The sequence below is a fragment of the Raphanus sativus genome, chromosome 1, assembly GCF_000801105.2.
Source record: "Raphanus sativus cultivar WK10039 chromosome 1, ASM80110v3, whole genome shotgun sequence".
NCBI lineage: Eukaryota > Viridiplantae > Streptophyta > Magnoliopsida > Brassicales > Brassicaceae > Raphanus > Raphanus sativus.
In genome coordinates, this window is record NC_079511.1 from 492,642 (window position 1) to 509,585 (window position 16,944).

General features: G+C 38.4%; 4 protein-coding genes, 1 long non-coding RNA gene and 1 other non-coding gene across 15 annotated transcripts; 3 read left to right on the forward strand and 3 right to left on the reverse strand.

Moving 5' to 3' along the window:
• The first annotated feature begins 6 nt into the window (after positions 1-6).
• On the forward strand, positions 7-887 carry LOC130507882 (ATPase family AAA domain-containing protein At1g05910-like). The gene is made up of 2 exons (XM_057002591.1): positions 7-196; positions 294-887. Exons 1-2 carry the CDS (start codon positions 79-81, stop codon positions 725-727), a joined length of 552 nt encoding a protein of 183 aa, XP_056858571.1. The 5' UTR covers positions 7-78; the 3' UTR covers positions 728-887.
• Positions 888-1,337: 450 nt separating this feature from the next.
• On the forward strand, positions 1,338-1,979 carry LOC130512828 (B3 domain-containing protein At1g05920-like). The gene has a single exon (XM_057011222.1). The coding sequence runs from the start codon at positions 1,338-1,340 to the stop codon at positions 1,977-1,979; it is 642 nt and encodes a 213-aa protein (XP_056867202.1).
• Positions 1,980-2,634: 655 nt separating this feature from the next.
• On the reverse strand, positions 2,635-7,757 carry LOC130507887 (protein SEMI-ROLLED LEAF 2-like). 3 transcript variants are annotated; one of them, XM_057002610.1, is made up of 21 exons: positions 7,616-7,689; positions 7,444-7,492; positions 7,197-7,351; positions 7,015-7,089; positions 6,822-6,937; positions 6,612-6,726; positions 6,385-6,513; positions 6,259-6,306; positions 6,029-6,177; positions 5,750-5,946; positions 5,383-5,672; positions 5,147-5,296; positions 4,867-5,064; positions 4,637-4,786; positions 4,387-4,462; positions 4,086-4,213; positions 3,781-3,960; positions 3,550-3,693; positions 3,321-3,455; positions 3,051-3,248; positions 2,635-2,963 (listed from the first exon to the last, which is right to left on the reverse strand). In XM_057002610.1, exons 3-21 carry the CDS (start codon positions 7,329-7,331, stop codon positions 2,796-2,798), a joined length of 2,781 nt encoding a protein of 926 aa, XP_056858590.1. In that variant the 5' UTR covers positions 7,332-7,351; positions 7,444-7,492; positions 7,616-7,689; the 3' UTR covers positions 2,635-2,795. The 3 variants fall into 3 exon arrangements, with proteins under 3 accessions (XP_056858590.1, XP_056858583.1, XP_056858587.1); XM_057002603.1 differs by lacking the exon at positions 7,444-7,492 and having other exon boundaries at positions 7,616-7,757; XM_057002607.1 differs by lacking the exon at positions 7,444-7,492 and having other exon boundaries at positions 7,611-7,740.
• Positions 7,758-8,153: 396 nt separating this feature from the next.
• On the reverse strand, positions 8,154-9,338 carry LOC108839708 (uncharacterized). Of its 2 annotated transcripts, none has more exons than XM_018612491.2 (3): positions 9,186-9,338; positions 8,585-9,030; positions 8,154-8,509 (listed from the first exon to the last, which is right to left on the reverse strand). In XM_018612491.2, exons 2-3 carry the CDS (start codon positions 9,026-9,028, stop codon positions 8,357-8,359), a joined length of 597 nt encoding a protein of 198 aa, XP_018467993.2. In that variant the 5' UTR covers positions 9,029-9,030; positions 9,186-9,338; the 3' UTR covers positions 8,154-8,356. The 2 variants fall into 2 exon arrangements, with proteins under 2 accessions (XP_018467993.2, XP_018468000.1); XM_018612498.2 differs by having other exon boundaries at positions 8,154-8,515; positions 9,186-9,337.
• On the forward strand, positions 9,327-9,398 carry TRNAT-UGU (transfer RNA threonine (anticodon UGU)). The gene has a single exon. It is a non-coding gene; the product is annotated as a tRNA-Thr (tRNA).
• A 2,494-nt stretch (positions 9,399-11,892) lies between these two features.
• On the reverse strand, positions 11,893-13,568 carry LOC108857021 (uncharacterized). Of its 7 annotated transcripts, none has more exons than XR_001950285.2 (5): positions 13,441-13,568; positions 13,132-13,245; positions 12,761-12,928; positions 12,627-12,688; positions 11,893-12,513 (listed from the first exon to the last, which is right to left on the reverse strand). It is a non-coding gene; the product is annotated as an uncharacterized LOC108857021 (long non-coding RNA). The 7 variants fall into 7 exon arrangements; XR_001950284.2 differs by having other exon boundaries at positions 13,432-13,561; XR_008942525.1 differs by having other exon boundaries at positions 12,761-12,987; positions 13,432-13,561.
• Positions 13,569-16,944: the final 3,376 nt, after the last annotated feature.

Consider the following 16,944-nt stretch of genomic DNA (forward strand, 5'->3'; position numbering starts at 1 on the left):
ATCGCAGCTGAAGGTGGTCCTGCACAGATACCAGATGATCTGAGTGGATCTATCCTTGGTCTAGCTCCTGTAGTGCAGATGGGGACTGTTACTAGAGCAAGTGCCCGGCTTCGAAATGTGCAGCCAGAGGTTAATATAGAACGAGAACATGAAGGTCTTAAGAAGCCTAAGAAAACAGCTGATGCTGCCTGTACAGGTAAGTAATGCCACTGCAAACGCTTATATGGTTCTTGTTTTACAATCAAAACTACTAGTTGCTAATGTGACTTGGCAATACTTGTTTGTGTTAACAGATTCAGCTGCAGAGAAACCAGAACACCAAGATTCAGACGTAGAAATGACACCTCTGGAAGCAGCAGCCAAATCAAACTCATCAGCGCCGCCGCCTTGTTCAGCAGAAGATCCGCCTAGAAAAGAGGATGACGAAGCTTGTGGGGAAGAAGAAGAAGAAGAAGAAGAAGAAGAAGCGAGTGGTGATTGTTCCCAAGATTCTGTGAAGTCAGACGAAGACGTCTCAAGAAGCGAGATAGAATCTGTAAAGGGAATGCTGATGGAGCGTACTGAGAACTACAGCATTCCGCAGATGGAGAGGCTCTACACTCGAGTCATGAAGGGTGTACTTGAGTCTCTGGACAAAGGGCCTGGTGATGGTGATGATGATCAAAGCCCTAAGCATTCGATTTTGAGATTTTTATCGGAATTCGCTCAGCTTCAAGCGAATTTCTGAGGCTTAAAACTTTTTTTCTTATATCGGTTAGAAATCTTAAGAAAAAGAATGACAGGAACAAATAGTTTTTTTTTTCTAACTTTTCTAAACCTGTGGATTTTTCTTTTTTAATTTGACTGGCAAAAAAGTTGCAAAGAACAAAAAAGGTAGAAGCTAATCAGTAGGATCTTCTTGTAAAGTTGAAGAAGTTAGCACCTTAATATCTAAAACAAGTTTAAAAGCGAACAAAAAGAAGGATTTATCGATTAATCTGAGGCCTATGCTTATATCTTGCATTACAAGGAATATTTATCATACATTAACACAAACAGACCAATTATATATGAAACACGCTCACTCTCTCACTCCTCAACTTGAGTTTCTGTTATGACCGTTGGGATGAGTTTTCGCGGGAATATAAAAACGACTTTTTGGACGATTTTAAAGATTCAAGAGAGAACAACTCTGAATTTGCCTCGCGTCTTATATTAATCGGCAAGATAGTTCCGTTCCTTTCTCACCATCTCTCTCTCTCTCACTCATCCAGTTCTTGTTCTCTTCACCTCGACGGAGCCTAACTTCTCTGAATCAACACAGCTTAGAAGAAGAGATGAGCTTGTATAAGGATATAATGTGGAACCTTCCAGGATTCTCCAAGACTGTCAAAGACGAGGAAAAAGAAAAGAGCATGAGGAGAATCTTCCATCTCTTCCCCAAAAGAAAAAGATCCCTTCGAGTACCCTCCAAGAAAACACTCTCTCCACCTCATGTCTCCTCCTCAATACTCCCCATAAAGAAACGACCTGTTCTCTACACCACCACGCCTCCCAAATGGATCCGCCGCTTGAAGAAAGACATGAACATAGCCGACGATCCCATCCTCATCGCAGGGAAGCCTCTTGACCTCAACGACGTGGATCCAGACCTAAACCGTCTCTCTATCCCTTCCCAGACCCTACAGAGAAACGACTTCTTGACGTCTGACGAGGGGAGGATTCTCGGAGACGAAGGCGTTGATAACGATGGGAGGATGGGTTTGCCTGCGTTTCTCGTTGATCAAAGGACTAAACGGTGGAACGTGGTCTTGAAGAAATGGGTTCGTACGTGTGATTCAGGGAAAGTCCTCCAGAATTTTCTGTTGAGTGGTGATTGGAGTGGCGTCGTTGAGGCTAATGGGTTGAAAGAAGAGGACAACGTCAGTCTCTGGTTTTTCAGGCTCAATGGGTTCCTCTTCTTTGCTCTTGACTTGAAGGTGACTCCATTGACTTCTTAGAGTAAGAAAGGGAGTGTTTTTAGGGTACGATAGAGTTTGTAACATATTACATACTAGGGTTTATGTTACAAAACTGGGATCATATATAGTCTTGTTGGGTCTCTCTTTCAAAGCTGGTAGAAACACAAACCTTAATACCTTTCTTTCCTGTTTTGACGATGGAGATTGTCACCATATACTCTTTGTTTATATGAAATTGTATACTTTTGATTCAAAACTATATTACTTTGCATTGTTGCTTGAACCACACGACATTTAAATCTAATTCTCAGAAACTCCAATCTAGTAAAATGTTCAAACACGTTCCAAGAGGATCTTGAGTTCCTCTTGAATCTCTATCATTCAGAATCATTATCTACTTTTGCATAACCATCTAACTTCAGGTGATTCTATAGTTTTTGGTCTAGTAACTTTTTGGAAGTGTAACTTACAAACTTAGGGTTTAACTATGATTATAATTAATAACATGTCCCTTCTATTTTTTCTTTTCCAGATCTTTACAATCGTATGATCTTAACAGTTTTGACATGAGTTTGAGTTCTTGTTTGGTCTACTTTAGTTGCTCCATTGATTTAACACCAATGATGTCTTGTTTCATATCTCTCAACTTCTAAACCTTCCACTGCCGGATGTTAATTAGAGATATGATTTTAGTAAAAATTGATGTGTCATCTCTCTGTGAGTCCTAACTCACTTTTTAATATATTAGATAGATGAAGCACAAGATTACACGTAATAATATATATATATGTATACATCATGCCGTGTGTCTATATATATAAAGTTACATGCAAGATTTCAAAGAATGTTACCGGCTTAACATCCGGCTGCTTTCAAGAACTCATCGTAAGGGCTTGAAGAAGGTAACCGAAACGAGTTTTGTTCCACTTCGAGTGAGCAGAATCCGAGCTGGCCTGCTTGAGGTTGTTGGACTTGTACCACATTCAGTACCTTCTGATCATCTTCATCAGCTTCTTCTTCTGTCTGCCAACACACAAGAGATACCAAAAACGAAATTTTGAAAGTTCATGTCGGTAGATAGAACAGAAAACAAACTCTTATCTAACTAACCTCATCATCGAGAAGAAAGAGTTCATCCTCTTCTGAGAGAGTTATAGCTTTGGTTGCCTCAGGTTTGAAGCTTTGAAGTACGGACATCTTTTGCTGCTTACCCGTCACAAGAGCTTCGCACTGGTTCATCATTTGGTCATAAGGTACAGGGATGGAGGAAACAGGGAGGCTTGCAACTTCCCTGGCAGTTTCTGATACCTACAAAATTACATGAAAAAAGGACTCAGAGGAAACCAATAGAAATCTCTTAGTGTATTGTATATATATTACCGATTCTAGCAACTGATTGACACTCAGAACATCAGCTAGGTTAGTGTTTGAGGACAAGGATTTATTGTGGCCAGGCTCACTTCCACTAGCTCCCGGGGAAGTTCCTTCAAATGCCACTATTGCTGAAAGCTCAACCTGAACGGGATCCCACACAAATTTGCAAATAAGAGAAACTCACACTCTTGAATCAACTAAAAGTGCAATTTTCTAATGAAGTCATTATTATTACCTCATCAAAAGCTGCAACCTCTGTTTGATCAATAGGAGAGCTAGATCCTGGTGTATCCATGAAAAATGGTGCACCAAGCGGGTGTGCATCATCATCTCGCGAAAAATCTGACTCGATTCCCTTTCTCAAATTTGATTGCTCCTCCTGAGAGAGCATTGCACAACATTTTCAGAAGAAGTTGAAGATGTTTGGCTACAAGACCAAACCTAACTTGCACCAAAATATAAGTACCTCGGATAATGTCTGAAAGTTCGATGTGAATTGAGTGATAACAATTTCCTTGAGGAAACCATCATTTGAGACAACAACCGCTGAGGAGTTGAGAGAAGCACTATCATCATCTTTCTGTGGAAACCCAGAAGATACAGCAAGCAGTCTGATATCTCCTTCCAGAACAAGACAAGGATCAACCTATTCAAAACATGATGTAATTGCACACACATACGAATTATAAAAGACAGCTGAGCACACCCCAAAAGCAATGGATTTTGAAAACGAAAAAAACGAACTGATGGCAATAATTCACAAAACCTCACCATTTGGGAATTTAAAGATTCTTTGACAAGTGGAATTAGCTCCGGTACATTGGAGATCTTGGCACTAAAAATGAGCAAATATGATGCAAACGTGAAGATGGATCTTCTACGAGAGAGTTGCATACCTCCTTCACAAACATACCAGATGTCAGAAAAAAACTCAATAGAAACAAAGGGAAAGATCTATACAACTATCTAGTGGGAATTATATTTACCATAGCAAATGCATTATATCTAACCAGGCAAAGTAGGTAACTTCTAAATGGACAGAAAATGAATTAAATCATAGTCTTTCACTTACCATCTTGATTCAATGAGAGATTTCTGAGAGAAAATGCCAGTTGAAAACACCGCACCAGAGCCATGTAATTAGATCTCTGCCATTTGCAATAATCACCAAATGAGAGAAAATTTTATAAATTAAAAAAGTAACCTCCCATCTACGGAGGGAGGATCCATCACGTATATCCAGTTTCAAAAGCACAGTGTTGTAAGTTCATTTTGAATTTGAAAGAATCAAGGAGCATATTCACTTGGTGGCTACTACTAACCTTTGCTACTGAAAACAAGAGAGTGATATTATAAGTGCTGGCCATGGCCACAAGGTTTGCAGGGGTATTCTCGGTAGAAGTTGCTTGGATCCATAGGGATGAAAGGAGCATATTCACTTGGTGACTACTCAGTCGGAGTGAACATAACGACTGTTAAAGCACATTATAGTCAGCTCACTATCAAATACACTCAAATAAATAAGAAAAGAAAAGCCAATTAATATCATTACCTTTATACCATCATCAACATCCTTTAAGCTCTCCAAGGACTGACAACTATCTGAGGTTTCATCATATTGGTCAGACCAAGGCAAACGAAGCGTACGAAGAAGCAGGAGGGAGAATATCTTGTGTGCCTCAACTCTAGTTTCACAGTCTGCGTGGGACATTGCAAGGAGCAGTTGGTGAAACAAGGCATCCGGAAACACCTGTGACAACAAAACCATATGGTAAATCCGTTATACAAAACAAAAAGTTGCAGTTAAAAATAAATAAAAAAATCCCACTTACTTTCTTGTGGTAAGTTACATTTGGGACCACTGATACTATATGTGCAGCACGGAGAATGGCTGATGCTGTGGTCCTAGCAACGAGTACATTAGTGGACACCGTCTCAAGAACCACTGCCAACATATCAAGAATTGGCCCTGCTTCCCCAACCTTAGAGCAAAATAGAAATAAATAAAAAATGAACAAAGTTATAAGGTTGTGTATTAAGATATATATATAATACAGTTCCAACTAACCTTATTTGAGAGCTCCGCCATGCAATTCTCTAATGCATTCTGCAGCTCAGAGTTGAGCTTCGTTTCATCAGCAGACAGATCAGATTCAGCTGCATTCTGAAGGCATTTCCTCAAGTGCTTGATCAAGTCAGCTACCACAGCAGTCAGCGCGCCTGAAGCCTGCTGCTTAGCGTGTAGCACAAGGCATGTGGCTACGTTGACCATGTTGACTTGAACACCCTGTTGCTTCACTACGTTCTTATGATCCAAGTGCTTGATCAAAGAAGATACCAACACATGACAATTCTCTCCTGCTTTTCCATACTTGTTCAGTCAGTAGCCAAGTTAAAACAAGGTAAGATAGCAACGTAAAATCTCTAACTCTGACCTGATTCTTCGAGACGAGACTGCAGAAACAATAAAACAGAAGAGGCAACGCCCTTCTCTGGAGACCAGTAACTTCCACAGTCAAAAGCATTCATAAGCGGTTCCAGAACTCGACGAAGAGTTGTGGTTTCCTTTGCTAGTTTTGCTATGTTGCAAAGGCAAGCCATAGACCAGTATGAAGGGCTCTTTGAAAGATCCCTGAAATGGATTTTAACGAATAAATCAAATAACAAATACAAAATGCATTTCCAGTGACACTAAAGTTCAGAGAAGCCTTTACATGTTTTCCTCATTCACAGGATTACGTTTGAAAGAAACCCATTTACTCATTTTGGGAATCTTCGTTTCTGAATTTTCACCAGCCTCGTTGGTATCTTCTTGGCCCTTCTTCTCCAAATCCATATAGTTCTCCAGAATCACACACATAATCTAATTCAAGATTTAAAAAAAAAGGTTCATACCATGACTTGCATAAACCTTTGATGTAAGTTAAAGTAACAGACGACTAACCATATCCAAGTCCATAGATAGTTGAGAATGCTCACCGATGAAAGATACCTGGGAGTAACTATTGGTTTAGTAACATGTTGCACACATCCATTTATTATAGGAACATGTTTTTGTGTAAACCATTACCATGAATGCCAAAGCCTGCATTCCTGCTGGCCGTAATCGGAGTGATCTTTCATCATCCCCCATCTCTTGAGCAAGTTGACAGAGTTTAGGGATTATGCCTTCTAAGTTGAACATGTGCGAATTCTCAGTCTGTAGTTAACACAAATGTGTTACCACCATACCGATTGAACAGAGACCAAAAGAAAGAACATGTAAACAATGTCTAAAATCATGCTCAACGTACGTACCTGTAAGCTTATAAAGTCAACGAGGGTATTGCAACCCAATATCTGAACTTCTTCCTCTTTTGTTTGCTCTAAAAGAGTTCGGACAATGCTTAGCAAACTACACGAAAATAGAGGCCTACAAAAAAAAAATAGAAAAGAAAAGTGTGATGCACTAGTCCTCAGATAACCAGAATATGCGACCACATCATGAGGAAAGAAAATACTACTTACATCTGCTCCTTACATGAGGAAAGCATTTTCTTGTAAATGCACAAGACGACTTTAACTGATCCGGTATTTCCATTCCGCAGTTCTTTGTAGCATTTTTGCTCAAGGTACTCTGTAATCTGTCAAAACCAAATAAAACTTAGAGAAGGGAATAAGAGATTTATTATAAAAAAAAAAAAAAGAAGAAGAAACTAACCTTTGGGATTCGTAAAGGATTCCTTGACGCATACTCACAAAGCTTGCCAATTTTTCTATCGTCTGGTTCAGCATCCTGCCAAAACCACAGCATTGGAAAGAAACTTTAAAACCCCCTCCCATTAAAAAGACAATGTAGATGAATCTCATTAGTACCAAAAAAAAAATAAGAGAAGAGATGACCTGATTGCGAGGGAAAATCTCAGCGAGCATGTGCTTGTAGCGTTTAAGGGGATGCCTAGACCTGGGACGCAAGGAAGGGCAGAAGAAACAGAGGTTACCACAGGCGGGCAAAACCCGTCTGGATATAACCCCCATTCTCTTCTATTTCTTCTTCCCTGCAACACCACCATTTCATTATTTAAAACAATAACAATAATAATAATAAGAAGAATAAATGTCTGAAGATAAATCAAGAAAAAAATTGTACCCCCAGCAGCAATGCGGTTTCTGATGGAACCCTAATCCTACCCAAAAATCTGAGACCCCCCAGCAAAAAAAAAGAAGAAGGGGGAGATAAAAGAAAAAAGGAAACAAAATTACGGGAAATTCAAAATGTGGAATTAATCAGAAAACAATAAAGAGATGTAATGTAACCTCACCGAGGAAGACGGGGGGAAGAGGCAGTTGTGGAGATTGAAAATCTAATCCCCGCTCAGAGCTGTCATCGCTCTCTTTCTTTTTTTATCATTTTTATTAACGAATCTTTTTAAACCTTCTCTTTCCGCCATTATTGTCGGAAAGTGTCAGTTCCAGAAACTTACTAAATTGGACTATCTTTTGTCTGGCTTTTACTTGTTGGTCCGGATTTTATAGTTTATTAAATAAATAACCAGTACAAAAATTTTCGGCCCGTGCGCTACGATACAGCTAATGGGCCGAGTGTATTTAGCCCATATAAAACAAAACCCAACCACAACGCACAAGAAGTTCCTGTAACATTTTGAAGCAAGAGAAGATCAAGCAAAGATATAAGCTAAAAACATCCTCTATTTGTCATGTAGAAACAGTTGATGACCTCCATCATCACACAGACATGTTCTAAATAGTCTATCCTAAAGAAGCACGCAACCTCATGGGAAGCTCTTCATGCTTAATTACACTGCTAAAGCTTGGTAGAAAATATGAGAACTAGAGAAATTGACAAGTAGAACATTCTTCATTCTACCAAAAAACACACAAACTAGTGGAAGTACTTCACACTTACACTGCTAAAGCTTTGGTAGAAAAAATGAGAACTAGAGACTAGACAAGTAGAACACTAGGAGTTAAAAGAAGAGACTAAAAACACAAGTCAAGTCTACCAAAAAGCACACAAACTAGTCAGAATCATCTCTCTCTCTCTAGCGACGAGGAGGACCACATTTCATGTTGTAATGTCCAGCAAGATCCTGAGCAACACCCTCGTGTGTCAGCTTATCGATTATCTCGTACTTCCTGTGATGCGTTGTCACCGTCTCCGATTGCTGTCTCGCCAGCTCCTCCGCATCCTCCAGCTGTTTCTGCAAAACACACACAAACACACATCAAAACCAACATTCTCACAGCAGTAATGTTTTTTTTACTCTGACCTTAATCATAAACGCAGCTTCAGCCGCGTGTTTCTTAACAACCCTCTTCACTTTCTGCGCCTTATCAAACTCAGGATCACCAGGATCCACCCAACGGAACTGGATCCTCCTTCCAGGCTTCTTGGGCCGATCGCTAAACATCGCGGGCCTAGCAGCAGAGGCTCTAACGGGCCTCGGCATCCCGGCGACCATGAAAGGGAACTGAGAGACAGTCTCGATCACAGCCTTGGCCTTCTGCTCCGACTCCATCTCGACCAGAACGCCCGCCGGAAGCTCCTTCGGGCCCAGGTAGTTAGGCAAGAAGATCACGTCCTTGACGGTGCCGAACTGGCTGAAGGCTGATTCCACGACGGCTTTGGAGGCGTGGGGAGTGAGCTCGTCGACGTAGACGGTGCGGCGGACTTTGTCGAGAAAGGATTCGTACTCTGCTGCCGGATTCGCCATTTCTAAAACCAAAAGCATCAATTCTCTGATTTCATCTAGGGTTTATTGATTTCCCAGTTCTACAGAGACTACAATCCGTTTCTAACAAGAGATGAACAAATACTAGCAAAAGCCGATCAACACTGAAGAAGAATTCGAGTATGGAGAGAACAATTACCTCGCGATTCGCGAATCGTCTCGGGTCGGGGGAAGGAGAAAACAGATGTTTGATGATTGAGCGATAGTATTGGAAACAAATAATGACGACGATTAGCACTAGTTTTGTCAATTTATTTATAAATGCGATTATGTTCGCAAGGCCCGTATAGCTCAGTGGTAGAGCGTCAGTCTTGTAAACTGAAGGTCCGTAGTTCGATCCTGCGTGTGGGCACTTTTTTTTTGTCGACCAAATATAAGCACTTTTTTTAGTTTAGCGACAACATATGATATTTATTTGGAAAAAGAATTTGCAAGTTAAAAGTTTCTTTTTTCTCTTGGTTCAAGTAAATAAAAATAAAGTAGAAGAATCCAGATTTAAAAGAAAATTGTTAACCGTTCTTTTTTTATCTATTAGCAAAGGTATGGATCCAATTCAATTCAATCCTTATCATCCTATAAAAGCTTATTTGCTTTTGATTAAGTGTTTGTTTGCTAACGTATCTTTCTTATCAGGTCCTCTTGTTCTTTTACTTGATTTCTTCATAAAACAATTGGTCAGTTAACATGTATTTTGGCACCTGACGTATGAATTGGATATTTTTTTCAAAGTTTTGTTTTCATTATATAAAATTTTCAAATTTTGTACGCAAGATTTGATGTTACGTGGTTGATGGAGAAAAATTATTTGTAATTTACATAGTGTGAAAACAAATAGAACATGGTGTCCAGTCATGGAGATTGTTAGAGATGTTATGTTTTATTTGCCTTCTTCACACGTGTGATTACTATAATAAGTTCCTGCCTCCTAATCAATTTGGCAATAACTTTTTCCCTCTCGTTTTTCTATGTTTTCTAAAATCTTAAAACATAACGCCTTGTTTTACTTGTTTGTGTGTTTGTTGTTTTTGATTGTTTGCAGAAAAATGCACATAACACATCGTATAGTTGATGCTAAAAAAGAGAGTAAATGTATTTGTACAATATGGAGACTTCGATGTATTACACATGACGAATGCTTACTCAAGGCTATATTAGACAATTAATGGGGGACGTGCCGTCAGAATATGAACAGGTTTCTGATCATGAAAGGCTATTTCGGAGGTATGTTGTATATAGTTAGTGACAAGAGTGCAAAAGAGCATATTTACGTTATAGAGTGCTCAAACATTGGTGTAACTTTGCAACCAATCTTTTGGTTTATATGAACAAATTTCTGATCATGAAAAGGCTATTTCAGAGGTATGATTTCAGATACAATCTAGAGAAAAATGCTTGTCGCCATTTCTGTGGTTCAGCAGGCTTCTTTCTAGTTAGTGACAAGAGTGCAAAAGAGCATCTTTACGTTATAGAGTGCTCAAACATTGGTGTAACTTTGCAACCAATCTTTTGGTTTATATATTTACTAGGATAAACCCGCCCTACGGGCGGGCGAATATATTAATTAATAATATAATTTTTTTTAAAAAACTTAATTTAAATTTAACTAAAAATGCAATTAAAGTTCATATTATCTAATTATAATAAAACTTTTAAAATATAATTATTTAATTTCTCTCCATGTATATTTTAGTTTAACTATACTGATAAGAAGCATATAAAAAAAAATACTATGAAACATTTGATATTTTTAAAATTTATATTTAGTATTAAACTTTTTGCTATATTATTTTTAAATTATCATTTCTTCGGTTTCTCTTATTATGTCTATCAAAATCAAACTAAAATAGATATTGAGAGAAATTAAATAATTATATTTTAAAATTTTATTAAAATTAGAAAATTGTGAACCTTAAAGATATCTTTAGGTTAAAATAAAATAATTGTTTTAAAATTTCTATTTATTATTAATTTTTTTACTCTGTATTATTTTATATTATCATTTCTTTATTTTTTCTTATTATATTTATCGATTTTTACGGTACAATAAAACCCCTCTAAATAGAGTAGTTTTTTTGTTTTTTTCATCACTCTATATATAGAGATAGCCTTTGCCACATGAATTTTATCATCCTAATAAGAGTTTATCGGCCTTTACAACATTATAGGTAACTCATTGGAGAACAGCAAAGTGGAAAATAAATGTGAATTAAGTGTCTTTTTTGAAGAAGGGTTTTCTATGTGAATTAAGTGTCAATTTGCATATTCATGTTTGGCAAAAACAAAAACACGGATTCCTTACAAATATGTACAATATACATACTGTATTTTTTTACAAATTAACTTTAGTTTAGCAGAAACAAATTAATAAATGTGAATTTATTTATAAATATGTACAGTATATATATATTGGAATAATAATTAATGTCAATTTGCATATTCAATCATCATTTGTAATTGAAGATGAGCAAACCAAAAATACGGATAACAGAGCCAAACAAAAGTTTTTTTTGACAGAAAAAAGTTACGTACTAACTAAGTTAGTATGTTATTTATGATTAAAATTAAATTGTCGAATGCATAATCTACAAAAAAGCCTACGGTGACACTGGAAAATAGAAGCGTATGATATGTCAAAAGCAAAAGTTGCGTTTCTAGCTAGAGTTAGACAATCAGAAAGCTAAATTATAGTGTGAACCACTCTGTGAAACACATCAAAAGGAAACACCATTTTTATCACAACTATATGATTGTTTTATGGTACAAAACAACACATCTTCCATCAATTCATTAACCACTATCAACTCTTCATTTCACTTTTGATCAAATTCACACATTTGCAAGATAAGGAAGACGAAAAAGAATCTATTATAACTGGTAAGTCAATGTATTTTTCTCATGATTTGACAATCAATCCTAACATTACAAAATCTAATAGTCTCATCTCAAAAATATATATCAACACACCACAACTCCAAACCATCTTTTTCCCATCCTATATATTCTTACTCCTCCATGTGAAACCTTCCAGTTTCATAGACAGGGTACGTACACACAGGTTAAAGCAATGCTCTGTCACTCTTTATCTTATTCACTTCGTCTTGGTCTCTTTCTTCACCAATCTCTCGCTGTATTATCAGGTAAGTTTTAGGAAGTCAGACTAACATTGGGTCAAGCTCTTTCCACTCTTCATCTTCTTCCCTACTACCCTCAAGCTGTACTGTAATCTTTCTTTTCTATACACACTGCTGAATATAGCAAAAGAACATTACCGATTCCATCTACCACTTTAGGATTACCTTTCACCAACAAAATATGGTATTTCTCAGCCTTGTGAGTGCCAGGAGTTGAAGATGAGATTCTGAGGTGTCATTGACGTGAAGTAGCTGGAGCTTCACACATGTAAGAAGCCATATCGGGAATTGTAGTTTGATGTGGTTGAAGGTGAATATTGGCGGTGAATCTAAAAACTTGAACATCAAAATGAATTACATCACTATTTACAAATATTATTATTATGAATGGTGATCTAAGAACTTAAATTTCACCTATTAAGAACTCAAACAAACCAAAAATATATTACCTTTGATATCAAAGATATCAGTCTAGGCCTCTGATGCAAATAAGACATCCCCTTGATGATGGCTGCAAACAAAGAATCAAATAAACGAATTTTCAGGATGGTGAAATCTATGAATTTGGTAAAGATATTTTCACCTTAACTAAAGAAGAACCGAGAGGGATGGTGGAGCTGTTCATAGACATCAGGGTCACAAAAACCAATACGACGGCAACAGTCAATATTTTTCTACCATCGAAACGGAGCTTCTCAAATCTTCGCCGGCGGGAAAGCGTTTGGCTAAAGCACCTACTGATACATCGTCTCTTCCAAACAAAAAAATGAAATTTCTTAAAACCTGTTCATCAAAAAGCTCGAACCAAAGCTATGAAAAAAAAAACATCACGATCAGGTTAACCGGAATCACGGTTGCAAGCATAATCAGTCTACAGCTAACCGGAATATTATCAGGATGATGGTGACTAATAACACAAAGTAGATACATAGAGTAAATCTGAAGAACACTCACATTAACATCCACGGTGAGCAAGTCCATCCACATGAGCTCACCACCACGTTTCAAGTTCCGAGCCTCCCAGAAACAAAGCAACCTGGCCTCCACAACAGATGAGCACCGGCCGGACTTCAGATCGAAAAAAACGTTTGAGTTAGTCATTTGAGAGAGATGAGCACAAAGTCGAATATGAGAGAGATGAGAAAGATCGAGATGATTAGAGCGCAAACCGAGTTTGAGAAATCTATGTGTATTTGTACAGGAACACGCCGACTAACACAGACGAATTGAAGTGAATTAAAGACGATTACTTACGTATCTCACCGTTACGAATTTGGAACGCTTCACCGCCGCATCATCGTTTGAAGGAAGGAAGCGAAGAAGACGACGCTCAGGTCTAAATTGATTAGGGTTAAGAATACAATGGGCTTCGAATAAAACCTTGAGCCAAAGCCTAACAAAACCCAACACTCTGCGTTTCATTTAATCAGACGCGTGTCACGCCATAGAGATGGGTATTTCTGACGTGGATGCTGAGTTGGACACCCCAGGAAAGATGAAAAGCTTCTTTTATATATAAAGATTTTGAACGTGCGGTGAGAAATTATTTCTTCTGTATGGTAACTATACACTAGAGATTACAGCTTCATGGCTTATAGGGGAGAATAAAATTCAAGGAGACGGAATTTATAAACAATTGTTTCTATTATTTCATGGCTTATATACTAGAGATTACTCATTAGTCAAAGATGTTTACAAACAATTATTTCTATTTGAATTACTAATACAAAAATGTTCATATTATTTTAGTTGCTAATTCTGTTTAATAGCTACAAATTAACAAACATGAAATATTATATATAAATATATAGGTATTTTTAGAATATACACAAAGTATATTTCCTTAATTTTAATTTCGTTTTTAATATAATATATTTGTTTTTGTAAATTATTTTATCAAATTTATAATAAACATTATTATTATTGTATTCATTGTTTTTAAATTATACATACAACAGTTTATATATCAAAAATGTTATCATTCAATAATTAAAAATATAGTAACTCATATTTTTATTGCGAGCTTATTAAGGATAGATGTATATAAGGAAAGGACTCTTATGTAAATGTTTCTAACCTAGACATAGATGTCTCTCGACAACTATATATTGTAATCTGTTTCTTCTAATAAGACACACATTCCACATTTCTATATGGTATCAGAGCCGTCGCTCCTATAAACCTATTTTTTTTCTTTCAAAGCTTCCTCTTCTTCACGCCAATTCCAATGGCCTCTCCAAACAACTCTGCCACATTCACAGAAACCATAAACACAAACCCAAACAATCAAACTATTCTTAACATAAACATGGCTAACGTTTCCAAACTCTCAGCAACAAACTACCTCATGTGGAGTCTTCAAGTCCACGCTTTGGTAGATGGATATGGTCTGGTCGGCCATCTTGATGGATTTACTGTGATACCATCCGCTGAGATCGTTGTTGATGGTGAAACAACAGCCAATCCAGAACATCTGATCTGGAAAAGGCAAGATCGATTGATCTACAGCGCCCTCTTGGGTGCTATCACTCTTCCTATTCACCCATTGGTGTCAAGAGCGCTTACTGCTGCTCAAGTATGGGAGACTCTCGCCTCCACTTACGCCAAACCTAGCCGTGCCCACATCAAAAACTTGAGGAATCAGCTCAAGGTGTGGAAGAAAGAGACTAAGTCTATTGATGTCTACGTACAAGGGATTACTACCAGAGTGGATCAACTTTCCATTCTCGGCAAGCCCATGGATCATGAGGATCAAATCGATGCTCTGCTTGATGGTTTACCTACTGAATACAAGCAGGTTGTCGATCAGATTGAGGGACGTGAGACGCCTCCAACCCTCACGGAGATTCACGAGAAGTTGCTGCACCATGAAGCCAAGCTAGCGCTGACTGGTACTGAGACCATCCTTCCTGTATCTGCGAATTTTGTTCAACAAAAAGGTCAGAGTTCTTATCAACATAAGAACAAGAACACCAACAGCTATTCTAATCAGCCGAGGCCGCAGTACAATAACAACAATTGGCAGCAGCAGCATCGTGGGTCTAGGCCTTACCTTGGCAAATGTCAGATATGTGGGACTCAGGGTCATGGAGCTAAGCGATGTCCTCAACTTCAGACATACCAGGCGGCTGCTCAGACTCCATTCACGCCATGGCAGGGACAACCTCGTGCCAATGTAGCAGCGACGACTCCATACACTGCCAACAACTGGTTGCTTGACAGTGGGGCTACACATCACATCACCTCTGATCTTCAGAACCTGTCCCTGCATCAACCATATGAAGGAGGTGAGGCGGTCATTATTGCCGATGGTTCCAATCAATCCATTACTCACACTGGTTCTCTTACCCTTCCCTCTCCTAATAAAAATCTTGTGCTCAGTAATGTTCTGTGTGTGCCTAAGATAAACAAGAATCTCATTTCAGTATATGGTCTTTGCAATACTAACCAAGTATCTGTTGAATTCTTTCCATCATCATTTCAGGTGAAGGATCTGAACACGGGGACCCGGTTATTCCAAGGCAACACTAGAGCTCAGCTATATCAGTGGCCGACAGTTAACTCAGTACCTACGGCCCTGTCTGCTTCACCATCTCCTATTACTAGTCTATCTTCTTGGCACTCTCGCTTGGGTCATCCCTCTACTGCTATTCTAAACAAAACTATTTCTCAGTTTTCCCTTCCTCTTTCTCAGCCTTCTAATAAACCTTTGTCTTGTTCGGATTGTTTGATTAATAAAAGCCATAAGCTATCTTTTTCTACTTCTAGTATATCATCCACAAGACCCCTTGAGATTATTTTTTCTGATGTCTGGTCATCCCCTATTCTCTCAAAAGACAATTTTAAATACTATCTCATTCTTGTTGATCACTATACCAGATACACATGGCTTTACCCTCTAAAATTAAAATCCCAAGTCAAAGAGATTTTTATTGCCTACAAGAAACTAGTCGAGAATAGGTTCCAGAACAAAATTGGAACTTTATTTTCGGATAATGGAGGTGAGTTTATAGCATTGAGATCGTACCTTCGGGAGAATGGCATCTCTCATCTGACTTCACCGCCACATACGCCGGAGCATAACGGTATGGCAGAAAGAAAACATCGGCATGTGGTGGAAACAGGTCTTACGCTTATGTCTCAAGCAACGATGCCGAAGACATATTGGCCCTTTGCCTTTGCAGCAGCCATTTACTTGATCAATAGGTTGCCTACTCCGAATCTGGAGTATCAATCTCCTTACCAAAAGTTATTTCAGAAAGCTCCGAACTACAATCGTCTTCGGGTCTTCGGATGTAAGTGTTTTCCGTGGCTGAGACCGTACACACATAACAAGATGGAAGATCGCTCGACCCCGTGTGCCTTTCTGGGTTACTCGACAAGCCAAAGTGCATATCTCTGTCTTCATTTGCCAACAATGCGACTTTATACTTCGCGTCATGTTGTCTTCCAAGAGTCCAGCTTCCCCTTTACAGAACCGATACCTAGACGACCACCCTCTAATGTTGAAGACGGAAACACAGACACCCAGTATCAGCCTCTGATTACTCGTGTGCCTCTACGGAATCCAACGACTCAGCCACCCTCGTGTTTAGATCCTCACCCATCTTCATCGCAGACGCCTCAACAAACTCAGGTATCGTCATCCCCTAACTCACAAACTCATTCTCCTCTTCTCTCCATTTCTGAGCCCACTGCTCCAAATCAAAATGGGCCGCAACCCACGGCCCAGCCAACTCACCAAATAAATGAAACCCAACCTATTTT

Bases quoted from the DNA above. Each gene is read 5' to 3' on its own strand.
- LOC130507882 (XM_057002591.1), top strand. From the start codon at position 79: ATGGGGACTGTTACTAGAGCAAGTGCCCGGCTTCGAAATGTGCAGCCA. The intron at 197-293 runs GTAAGTAATGCC...TTGTGTTAACAG, and splicing joins AGCTGATGCTGCCTGTACAG to ATTCAGCTGCAGAGAAACCA.
- LOC130512828 (XM_057011222.1), top strand. From the start codon at position 1,338: ATGTGGAACCTTCCAGGATTCTCCAAGACTGTCAAAGACGAGGAAAAA.
- LOC130507887 (XM_057002603.1), bottom strand. From the start codon at position 7,331: ATGGGGGTTATATCCAGACGGGTTTTGCCCGCCTGTGGTAACCTCTGT. The intron at 5,065-5,146 runs GTAAGTGGGATT...TTGTTGTCACAG, and splicing joins ATGTAACTTACCACAAGAAA to GTGTTTCCGGATGCCTTGTT. The intron at 2,964-3,050 runs GTTAGTTAGATA...GTGTGTTGGCAG, and splicing joins TCTTTCTTCTCGATGATGAG to ACAGAAGAAGAAGCTGATGA.
- LOC108839708 (XM_018612498.2), bottom strand. From the start codon at position 9,028: ATGGCGAATCCGGCAGCAGAGTACGAATCCTTTCTCGACAAAGTCCGC. The intron at 8,516-8,584 runs GTCAGAGTAAAA...TGTGTTTTGCAG, and splicing joins AAGCTGCGTTTATGATTAAG to AAACAGCTGGAGGATGCGGA.